The sequence below is a fragment of the Misgurnus anguillicaudatus genome, chromosome 3, assembly GCF_027580225.2.
Source record: "Misgurnus anguillicaudatus chromosome 3, ASM2758022v2, whole genome shotgun sequence".
NCBI classification, from domain to species: domain Eukaryota; kingdom Metazoa; phylum Chordata; class Actinopteri; order Cypriniformes; family Cobitidae; genus Misgurnus; species Misgurnus anguillicaudatus.
Genome location: NC_073339.2, coordinates 29,304,408 through 29,317,067, shown reverse-complemented (window position 1 = coordinate 29,317,067; position 12,660 = coordinate 29,304,408). Strand labels below are relative to the sequence as shown.

At 38.9% G+C, this 12,660-nt stretch overlaps 1 protein-coding gene across 1 annotated transcript in view; it reads right to left on the bottom strand.

Moving 5' to 3' along the window:
* Positions 1 to 12,660, bottom strand: part of dchs2 (dachsous cadherin-related 2) — a 48,912-nt gene that overhangs the window by 18,552 nt on the left and 17,700 nt on the right. The window contains exons 8-11 of the mRNA XM_055205347.2: positions 11,391 to 11,548; positions 10,264 to 11,095; positions 9,781 to 10,020; positions 3,626 to 3,760 (exon numbers count right to left, since the gene is read on the bottom strand). Of these exons, the coding sequence (XP_055061322.2) occupies positions 3,626 to 3,760; positions 9,781 to 10,020; positions 10,264 to 11,095; positions 11,391 to 11,548 (1,365 nt within the window). The remainder of the gene's footprint in view (positions 1 to 3,625; positions 3,761 to 9,780; positions 10,021 to 10,263; positions 11,096 to 11,390; positions 11,549 to 12,660) is intronic.

Genomic DNA, 12,660 nt, shown 5'->3' with positions numbered 1-12,660 from the left:
GAAACTTAACAGGTTATCACTCTTCAGGGCCGAAATAAGCGAAATAAGCGGCTGCTAGGGGCCCCCAATTGTTTTCTTTAATTATAATAAAATTACTTAAACAGGTAATATAAATGAATGAATGAATACGAATAAATAAATAAATGAATAATTCAAGACAAGAAAATTCTGATTTGTGCTAACGTTTCAGTAATGCGCAAAATATAGACACCTCGCGTGCATTGACAATTCGCAACTGCACGTAAGTGCGCGTCACTGTTAAAATGATAAGCCATGTCACAATAAAGGATGTATCCCTCTGGTGCCGAAAAGAGAAAGAAGAAATGGACAGAGGAGGAGAAAAAAGAGCAAGATATAGGTATGTTTGCATGATTATTTACAATATGTTTAATTTGTGCAGCCGTAGCTAGTGGTGTGATGGATCACAGTTGATCCGTGATGGACCCACGGTTCGGCTCGCATGCGATTTGTGAATTAATATGCAAATTTAAATAGGGAAACTTTATCATTTGCACTTGTTTCAAAAGCTTGCAAATGTTAACATTTCAAGAGATTTTAAACAACACACAAAAAGGCACTAAAGTGAGCAGCTTTCTGGACGCACATGCGGTTAAATCATGTGTCCAGTCCAGCTCCAGTCAGACGTGATCCTCACTATGCCCTTTAGAGATCAGAACACTTGATGTTTAAACTTTAGAGAGAGTTACGCCACTGTGTGTCATACTGTAGTCCATTAACATACATTTGAGGAATTGAGCACTGAAAAACCACGTAAAGTTTTTGAGCTGCGTTGTTTGTTATTCGTCCACCGTGCGCATTTAAGTGCACTCAGTAGTGCACACATGGAGAGACACGTTTCAGAAAGCAAGCGAACATTAAATCTTTCTGTTCTTGACAGGGCACATACAAACAAAATGATTACCACTCTACTCTTTTTCCAATAAAAAACATTTGTTTATGTCTTAGGTATATGTATAGATTAGGCAGAAAGCAGGTCCGTGCTTCTCTTAAAGAGACAGTAACCTCAACTAACCTACTTAAAGGAACAGTATGTAAGAAATGTATTTCACTTAATCATAAAATGGCCCTGATATGTCACTAGACATTAAGAAATCATTTTCATTTCAAATACTTATATCACTCACAACAGGTGGCCTGGCCAGGATATTGTCATTTAAAAAAGGAAGTTGCAGCCCTCAACTGTTGTTTATGTTGTCATTTTGTGTATTGGCCACCAGTTGTGTGATTGCAGTACCAGTTTTAGCCACAAGTTTTGTGATTGCAATACCAGTTTTGGCCACAATCCTACATACTGTTCCTTTAAAGGGGTCATAGCGTGAAAATTAGACTTTTTTCATGTTAAGTGCTATAATTGGGTCCCCAAGTGCTTCTATAAACCTAGAAAATTTGATAAAGATCAACCCAGTAACTTAATTTGAGTAAGCCATTTTCTGCAAGCATGTGAAAATTAGGTCGTTCAGATTTTGCCTGTTTTGTGAGGTAGGTAGCAAGGCGAATTACAATAATACCGCCCCCTTTAACAGCACTATCCAACCACAGCACTGCCATTTAGTGCAGAGAGAAAAAGGGAGAAAAGAAGGACTTGACAGCACAATTGAGTTTCAGTTACAACAAACCACCATCATTGTGATCAGTGTTTGCATTTTATCCACTCATTTGCATTTTAAATGACACACCCAAAAACGGCACACTTTTGCTCAGGCCTACAAATTTGCGATTTTAACATGTTATAATAAATTATCTATATAATATTTTGAGCTAAAACTCCACATACACACTCTGTGGACAGCAAAGATTTATTTTACATGTTAAAAATATCTCATAATATGACCCCTTTAAGTCTGTGTCATTAATGTTAATCAAACAATCCAAAGACAAAGAGAAAATCACTCTAAAAAATAATAATTATATTACATTCATACAATAAAGACAGTGTTATGATTCATTTGATTAGATTTCTGTACCTAATGCTAATTTTGGCCCTTACTTAATGTGCAACTTTGTTCTTTTTATAAATGTTTGCAATTTCTTTTTTTTATTTAAAAAAAATTGGTGGGAGGGGTGCCCCCAAACAAATCCTGCTTAAGGCCCCCAAGAGGCTCGCGCCGGCACTGTCACTCTTTCAATGTTTTTTCTTTTGGTATAAACATAAACTTACATAAAATGTAGCTCAATAAAAGCTGTGCAAATGTGATGAAATCAAGAAAAATGTACCTGCTTTCAATTTGTTTACACAAATCATTGCAATACTGATTCAATTTTCATGTTGATTTTTTTTGTTATTTAATTTGATTACAATTTCAGGAGTATGCAAATGCTAAGATGTAAAACCATTCGCAATGTGATAGTTTGTAGATCTTCAAATAATATTTAAAGCAGCAGATGAGCTTAAATGCATCAATGTCGGTAAATGAAGCAATAATCTTAGTAAGTACTGAAAAACACCTAACTCTTAAAGGAATATTACATTTTCTTAAAAGAAAAATCCAGATAATTTACTCACCACCATGTCATCCAAAATGTTGATGTCTTTCTTTGTTCAGTCGAGAAGAAATTACGTTTTATGAGGAAAACATTGCAGGATTTTTCTCATTTTAATGGACTTTAATGGACACTAACACTTAACGCTTAACTCAACACGTAACAGTTTTTTTCAACGGAGTTTCAAAGGACTATAAATGATCCCAAACGAAACGATTGTCATTTTTGACAAGAAAAATAAAAAATATGCACTTTTAAACCACAACTTTTCGTCTAGGTCCGGTCCAGCGCGACCTAACGTAAATGTGTAGTGACGTAGGAGGTCACGTGTTACATATATAAAACGCACATTTGCGGACCATTGTAAACAGTAAACTGACACAAAGACATTAATTAGTATCAGGTGACATACAACAACGTAGGAACGGTCCTCTTTCAACACACTTGTAAACATTTTTTATTTTTCATGTCAAAAATGACAATCGTTTCGCTAGATAAGACCCTTATGCCTCGTTTGGGATCGTTTATAGTCCTTTGAAACTTCGTTGAAAAAAACTGTTAAGTGTTGCGTTAAGTATTAAATGTTGGGCTCTATTAAAGTCCATTAAAATGAGAAAAATCCTGCAATGTTTTTCTCAAAAAACATAATTTCTTCTCGACGGACCAACATTTTGGATGACATGGTGGTGAGTAAATTATCTGGATTTTTCCTTTAAGAAAATGGAATACTCCTTTAATAAAATCAGTTTATTTAAACATAAACACAAGTTTGAAAAGAAAAAATCTAAATATTCAACATTTGCTCTACAGTTTGGTGAAAACAGATGTAAGAGGTCAGAGTTGAGATAATGGTTATGCATTGAATTTAAAACACATTTAACTTGTGTGTTCAAGATTCTGTAAGCTCAAATGTTAATAAAACTACAGTTCAACCATAACAATTAAAAAAGCAAAGAAAACAACACTGCAGGTCTCAAAAATTACATGGTTAACAGCCTAGACTAACTACTGATCTGTGAGTACTAGTAGAGAGTAGTGCATTCTTTTTTATCATTTGTTCTTTTGTAGGGCTGAAAAAAACTGCAGTAGTACATACAGAGATTGAAAGAAGAGTAGATATCACCTCTGAGAGTAAAACTAGAGTAGATCTCTCGGTCTAGGCGTGTGGAGGTGCTGATCTGACCAGAGTGAGAGTTTATCATGAAGAGCTCATATCCTGAACTGGGCAGCAAGCTGTAGCTCACGGCAGCGTTTTCCTCTGTAGGAAACAAACACAAACACACATACACACACACACACACACACACATGGTCAATTCTGTACTCAACAGTTCAGAGTGCTTGCTTGTCTACAAGAAGCCGCTTCGACATCTTGTAGATGACATGACATCACGACAGGAAGGTTAAGTACTACAAGTAAACATCTATTTCATGTGCGGCCTTCAGGACCTACGTGCAACAGCTGCCAACAAATAAAAGAGAGTTGAGCTCTGGCTGCTTGACAGCTGAATGAGTTTAGCCTGTGTAGATGGAAACAGCGCTGAAGAAATACAACCTGATACAATCAACAGCATTCCCATGCAAAGACAATAATACAGAGAGGAAAAGGGACAAGAACTAGGCTGAGTGTACAAATAACAACACACTGGAGGAGACTTTGGATTCAGGGTCATGGTAAAGCAGCAGTGTGAACACATGCAGATACAATGAGACAGACACAAATACACAGACACATACTTGAATACACTTCCAGTGACACCAGCCACAAACATCATGTATCATCTTTATGACTGTACTAAAATCAACTGCATTAATGTAACAGAAAAATTGTTAAATCAATTACTGGCGGTATTAATCTTCATCTGACGGGAAGGAGCATTTGGCGCACTGGTTTTGTGGGCTTTCACGTAATGGAAGATAAAAATCAAAGAACAAACCATAGACCACACTGCTGAAAGGAGTGAATTCAGGGAGAAAAAAATAACTGGCCTTTATTAGCACAGATGGCTTGAGTTAGTGAATCATCACACACAATTCCAAATATCCTGCAGGAGGCCTGACTGCTGTTCTAGGATAACGTCAGAAAGGCCAAGACAGGCAGACACTGATATTGCGGCTGAGGTATTTTAAAAGGACCTGGTAGATTTGTGAATATTTGGACTAGGGTCAAGGCGCACGGAATAACACACAGTGTGCGAAAAAGAACACAAAGACCTGTTGATTTATGTTAGCAATCAACTTCAACAAAACATGATTCAGGTGGATGTATGTTTTTAACAGCAGTGCGCTAGCTAACTAAATAAATGTCAAGTCTGATGACCAAGGCCATCTGGTGCTCCAGATCTAAATTGTGATGGACAAATATGTAAAAATAAAACCTCAGGTTTCTCCTGATGACAGGTTTTGCACCCAAAAAGCTACATGCAGACATCGCAGGGTACTGTTTTAGGAATGAATACTGTACTGTATTAAAGTAAAATATATATACAGTACTGTGCAAAAGTCTTAGCCCACCATGCTACCAACAGATTTGTTGTTTTTGCAATTGTATAGTGATCATATATAATTATTTATCAGTCTCTTTATTAGAATACGACCAGAAAATACAGGAAACATTTATGTAGTATTAAAAACAGTATAAAAAAACTCAAGATGTGTTTCATGCCAAGAGAGGTCATACTAAATACTGACCGATGCCTGAAGAAGACATTTAGTTATTTTGTGTACATATTTCCTGTTTTTATCTTAATAAAAAGAGTGAAAAATAAAAATGGATGGATATTAAAACTTTGGTAAAACAACAAAGCTGGTGGTGGTGGTGGCCTAAGGCTTTTGCACAGTACTGTATAGTGCTTTTCACAATATGGTATTACTGCAAAGCAGCTTTATAATAAATTAGGGTTGTAATCTAGCCACATGATTGTCTTAATTGTCTTAAAATTAATCGCACCTTTCTATCTGTTCTAAATTGACCTAAAATAACACTTCAAGTTTTTAATACTCTAATCAACATGGATGTGGACAAATATATGCTGTATGCAAATGTATGTTTAAGCCAGGCTGTTTACATTTTTTAAAGAACCATCAGCCATTGTTTTGTTTATAAAATATTCTGTTTATGTGTCTGCCAGGGACGGGCACTCACGCGTCTGTGTGCACGCGCTTCAGATGTGTCAGTCGCCACGAGGAAGATCATTTTCTAGTCTTATCTCTCTTAATAACTTTTTTAACATCAGTCAGATGCCAAACTTTATCTCCCTTAATAATTATTTTAACACGAAGCAAGTCTGGCACTTTATTTTCTCATTCCTGCATGTTTTAAAAACCAAAATATCAGACGTGCAAAGTGGATGGGCAACCATAAATGCGCTCGGTTTAGTTAAGCATTTAGGACAGTAGGCTCCACCTCGTAGAAATCTTACAATAAAGATTATTTTAGATGTTCAATGACTATTTAGAGCATTGGAGTTGCTAGACGAGGGCTTAATGTACTTATTTTATGAAAACGTGGCTACGAGAGCTCCCATCGATCTACCCACGGCTTTCGCAGTTTCTTTAATCGCCCTGAGTGACACATCAGTGACTCGACGAAGCTCTTTAAATATATCAGACGTACCCCCCGCCTCGGCATCTAAATCTTTAAGCAGTTCTGCTTGGTACGCCTGTAAGACAGCTAAGGTATGCAGTGAAGCCCCAGCCTGCCCTGCAGACTTATAAGCTTTACCCACTAACGATGAAGTTAACCGAACCGGTTTCGTGGGAAGCGAAGGTGATTTCAATGATGACGCCGCAGCGGGGGAGAGATAGCTCGCAAGCGTCTGCTCCACCCGGGGCATCGTTAAATATCCGTGTTCACCCATCCCCACAATGTTGGAATACATGGTGGCGTGAGGGGTATGAACACGGGCTGAATACGGAGCTTTCCATGATCTCGACAGCTCGCTGTGGAGATCAGGAAAGAAAGGCATGTTGCGCCGCGAAGGTTGAGGTTTCTGTTTAAAAAAGCGCTCGTCTAACATGCTCTGAGGACGCGCGCTCTGTGTCTCCGCCGGCCAGTCTAATTTTAAGCGAGCCACGGCATTAGCGACAACCTCCAATAAATCATCGAATGCGGGGGACGAATGAGAGGGCTCCTCAGCGTCCACCACGTCTACAGACATAATATCGACTTCCTCGGACGACGATAAATGCAAATCTGGGCTCCCGCCCTGGGCGGAAGAAACCGCAGCGCGGGCTTCCGAATCCAGAGACGGGGCACTAGATCCCGCGGGTGAAGGCTGAGAAAGGGGAAGACCCGTCTCAAGCTCGTCCGCGAGATCTAGTTGTGATCCCCACGATCGCATCTTCCGCTCTGCCTCGGCAGCAGCGGGGCCAGAACCGTGGGGAACACGCGGCTCACCACCCTCCTCGAAGAGTGCGAGCCGCGAGCGCAACGTACGGAGCGGCATCCTATCACAATGTGCACAACCACCCCTCTCAAGAGACGATCGTGCGTGTTGTGCCCCGAGGCACATAACACAGAGATGATGCGAGTCCTCGCTCGTAATGAAACGAGGACACGGGGAAGCACACTCCTTAAAACTTTGTTTGGACTTAGACATGACACACACTCGCTTGCTGAGGCACAAAGAGCTGAAGTTGGCTTGCTGGGTGATCTTTTTATAGCTTCCTGGTTCCCACGTCACCCGCCTATGACGTGTCACTTGACCATTGGACTGATTTGACATACGTGCTTCAGACGCAATCACGCAGAGGGCGTTCCCATAGCGTAGCTTCGGCGACGCAGCTCGAGTTCCCTCGAAGGGGAACCTCAGATTCATTTAGACAGCACGGGTCACATTTACTTTCTAAGGCTGCATCTCAATTTATTTAACTATAGACCTCACCAAGGGTCAAACAAGAAATTGAGTGTTGCGTTAAAGCAACACTAAAGAGTTTTTGCTCATTGCTCCACCTACAGGTTGGAAGCGGAATTGTCCATTACCACTGTCGTAAATAATTTAGCTCTCGCCAATGAGTATAAGCCCGCCCTATGTTCACTCTAGTTTGAGCTCTTTCTCTATCGTCCTCCCGTTTTCTTTTCTTCGCCTCCTCCGAAATTAACCCTTCCTTTTCTTTGCAGGCTCTGCCATGATGCACAATAAAATTAGTGGCGTTAAAATAAATTTGTGTTAATGCGTTATTAACACGTTAAGTTTGACAGCCCTATAATAAATACATAAAAACATTGGGAAAAACAAACAGAAAAAAGATATGGTATTGTTGCATTTTTTTCCACAAAAGATGCACTTTGTTGGTACTAATGCTGAATATAATTGTCTGTAGGTAATTACACCGTTATGATAGTGCTATTTAAGCAAGTATGGTTATGAAATATTTCATAAGATTTGTATATTATGTGATGTGATATTAACTGTACAAATTATTGTTGGTGGGATTGTAATCTGTAAATTATATTTATTTATATGTACACTGTAAAAAAATTCCGTAGAAATTTGCAGCTGGATTGCAGGTAACTTACCGTAGATTTAAATTTATGTTATTACTGGCAACATTTTGTTCAAAGTTAAATGAACATTAAACATTTACAAGTCTTTGTCTTTACAGAAAAAAACTAGAAAAACAGCATCAAGCAAAACATTCTGGGAAACAAAATCTGAAGCAAAAAAGGTTGATGATGATTTCTGGTTCCCAGAACGCTTTGCATGAGGATGTCATTGTATAGTTTTATTCTGTAAAGATAAAGACATGTTAATATTTAAAATTTATTCAACTTTGAACAAACTCTTGCCAGTAAATAACATAAATTTAAATCTACAGTAATTTACCGGCAACCCAGCTGCAATATCATTGTAATTTCTACGGATTTTTTTTACAGTGATAATTTTTTCAGAATTGGTGATAATAACTGTAAAAACTGCATATATTCAAACTGTTACATTTATTGTGTTAATAAACCAGTAAATCTTTTGTTGTCATATATCAGTGGTTCTCAAACTTTTTCAGCGTGCCCCATCCCCATTCTGTGTATTAGCGACATTAAATGTACTATATATATGTGTGACCCTACCTGTAAAATCTAGACTAAACAATTTTACTGTAATTTCAACCTATGACATATATTTAAGATACCAAGATACATTTTTAACATGTGTTCAAGAATAATAAAGTTTTTAAGCCTGAGGGGAGATGGGGGCTTTTTGTGTTTATTGATGGAAATTGTGTGAGTGACTATACTGCCATCTAGTGGTGCTATAAGCAACAGCCACAAATCCTAAAATGAAAATTACAAATGAGGGAGATTTCAATTTTGTTTTAAAAGGAACAATGAACGTAGTAGAGGAGAGCGGAGCACAATGCACAACGCTAATCTAACTTCAAATTGTTTGTTTCTACCGTTCTCATACAATTACTCCAAAAGTGACAGAAATGGAAACATTACAACCTAAGGTTAATTGTTAAAAAAATATATACAAACAATACTCAATTAATTCTCTGATTATAATAATTCAAGAATTCAATACTATTCTCTCTATGTACTAGATGTGGATAATGCCCATCTCTCTCACGAATCTGGCTATAAAAGATAAATGGATATACGAATCTATCCATCCATGATCCTTTATCTAAGCATCTTCTATTATGCATCAATAAAAATGCAACACAATTTACATTTTCCCAGTATCTTAATGAAAACACATCAAAACATTTCACACATTTGCAGGAGATCATCTTCTGACAGTGAGAGAAAAAGACCAGAAGCACAGATTTCTTGGCCCTCTATAACTATGTAAAATAGCTGTTACATTTAACCCACGTTAGCGTGCGCCCTGCTCACTCCTACGCAGAGCTACATTTACAAGTGGTAATGAAACTAGCAGTATCATTAAAGACAGGGTTACTTATAATGAGGGCTAGGCGTTAGTCAAGTGTATGGGAAAGATGTTCTTAAATTAATATTTAATAAAAATTATGTTTGGTTAAAGGAACTGAGTTATGAGCTCATTCTATTGTCTCATTAGGTAACAAAGTAAATGCATCATAGTTTATAGTGGCAATGTCTGACAGCCTCCAAAGAGGACAGCCTGACATGTGTAGTGTCAACATATGAAAAAAGGCTGTGCAAAAACTATGACACAGCACAGAGGTGTTGAATGACAAATGGGTAAATAAATGATGACCACATTCTTAGGTGAACTATCCTTTTAAACAAAGCATACCTTTAAACTGGATTGAGTTAACAAGTAAAATATTAATAAAGTTAAGATTTTGATGTTACCTGAGTCCATGTCACCTGCTGTGACTGTGACAATAATCTCTCCTCGTTCTCTGTTCTCCATAACTGTGACACTGTAAACATGCTGCTGGAACGTAGGAGGGTGGTCATTCACATCCAAAACCTCCACTGTGAGTGTCTGCGTGGAAGACAGAGAGGGAATGCCATGGTCTGTGGCCTGGATTGTGAGGATGTGGACATGCTGGGATTCATAATCCAGAGAAGAGTTAAGATACAGATGTCCTGACAGAGAAATACAGTGGGATTAAAGACAGGTTACTATCTCAGATATCTTAAAAATGGCAAACACAGGTAATGACACGTGGCATCTTCTTGTTACTCAAGAATTTTAAAGTTAAAAATTATTACATTATACAGTATTATTATACTACAAAATATAATAGCAGGAACATTTAAGAAACTGCTGTATGATGTTTAGTGATTTTCAAATAAATCTAGATTCATTGAAACCATAGAGCAGCCTACCTGTTTTTTCCATGTTGAAGCAGCCCTTCTCATTGCCTGATATAATACTGTATATGACGTGTCCATTAATTCCTTCATCTTCATCTCTGGCTATTACGTGATGAACCAAATGTCCCACCTCTGTGTCCTCTGAGACAGAAGCTGTATCCATGGAAACAAACGTCGGGATGTTGTCATTGACATCCAACAGAATCACCTGAGCTATGACAGAGGAGTATTTCTGATCCTTATGGTCATCCACAAGGTCTCTGGCAGTCACTTTAAATACAAAGCTCTCACTGTGCTCACGATCCAACTGTGCATTTGTCGTGACAACTCCAGTTTGAGGGTTGATGTGGAAAGGCAGTTCATCTTTGGCAAGTTCAGAGTCAAAGGTCAAAGTGTAATAAAGCTCACTGTTTTGCAGGCTTCCGTCTGCATCGCGTGCGTTAAAGGCGTACACCTGCGTTCCATTAGTAACATCTTCATGGACACCAAACACGACAATGTTGTCATTATAGGGGAACCAGGGAGTGTAGTCATTGACATCAATAACACTGATCACAACAAATACAGTGGCATTGAACGTGGGAGGTGCTTCTGCATGTACAACCAAAAAGTAACGTTGTGTGACTTCATAGTCCAGATGCTGTGCCACATAGAGCTTGCCACTATTGATACCAAACTGCAAAGTGCCATCACCCTCCACAACAGAATATCGCAACTGTGTATCGGGTGCTTTAGTAATCTCAAGTGATCCAATGACACTTCCAAGCCTCACATCTTCTCGCACAGTAAAGTGTCTAAAGCCTTGGAAATCAGAGGGTCCATTTTGTTTGTCAAATGCATAAACCTAGAATAAAAATACACCCTTAGCAACTGAGATAATATAAGTGATTTAAAGTACACTTTGAACAAGGATAATCCACCTGTGATGAAACATTAACCATCTCAAGGCGTGTCATAAATCAACCTTTGCTGGGCTTGAACCCACAATCTTTTCCCATTAATTATCCAGCTCTTCAAACACTATGCTAGAGCACTTTTCTTTTTATTGTACACTTAATTGATATCTATAAGCAAATATTTTAAACCCCTTTGACACACATATTAGTGTTTTCCTATGCCTAAACATGGTCTTTGAGCACCTGTATGTGTACAGCTGCTGTCTCTTCCAGAGGTACAGAGCCACTGTCTGTGGCAACCACCTTCAGGGTGTAGTGCATCTGAGGGTTTAAGGCGAATCGCTCTGTCACCTTGACATCCCCACTACGGCTGTCAATATTAAAGTGCCCCATGTGATTATCTAAAGGTATGCAGAAAAAACACAACACATCTCATATTTAGTCATAGTTGTGTGAGCATAATTACATTTTTCTTATTTTAATTATACAGTACAGTGCAAAAGTCTAATGCTGCGTTTACACCAGCCACGGTAGAGGTGTGAAGCGCGAGTGATTTTTAATGTTAAGACGCGTTGAAGCGCGTCTGGAGGTCTCGCGGCGCAAATGAGGCGTTTGGCACGGAAGACGCGATTCCGCCTCATGCCGCGAATTGACCGCCTGGCACGCGCAAATGGTGCTTTTTGTCTATTTTGCATTTGACGCGAATTTGCGGCTGATGTCTGAGTTGAAAAATGTGAACTTTGGCGGAATTTCGCGCCGCGGTAAGGAGCATGCTTGCTGCTGTGGCGGCAGCCCCGCCCGGAGTCACTCATTCAACCTGAAGGAGCGCTTAATATTGTCCATAAGCACTAAGCAGTCACCTGGAGCTATACGACACAAGTTCTTATATCTATAAAGGCAACCTGGTAAGTTGTAATACACATTTCACTTTTTGAGTCACGTGACGTTTATCGACCCGCGCCGTTTATTCCCCCCTATAGACGGTTTCAGCAGTAACAACATAAACAAGCGGCTGTTGGGGTCCGCACGTAACTTCCGGTAAACTCCGCTAATAATAAATAACAACAAAGTACTTTAAACGTAGTTTATTTATAAAACAAGCAAAAAAAAAACAACACAAAGATTACCTAGGAAACCAAAATATTTGTTATTTTTGACGAGGCATTTGTTCAAGAGGTCAGTTTAGCAACTAGTCAGACCATAAAAAAACAAAACCGGAAGAAAGGTTCGGATCCAGACGTGTATCACGTGCGTCCGATGAAACCGTCTATAGTAAGGTGACCAATACAAACCGGTAACTCTCTCGATAAATGCACAATCAACATCAACCATCTTGCAAACAGACAACGGCATGGCACTTGCCCCTCCCACAAGAAGCGGATTTTGCCTCTGACGCAGGTCAAATGCTTGGTTTTTCTGTGCTCTAGGCGCGCGAATGCATTCAAACTTTTCAAGCGGCAAACTAGGCGCGGTAGACGCGATTTTGACGCCTGAAACACGGTTAGTGTAAACG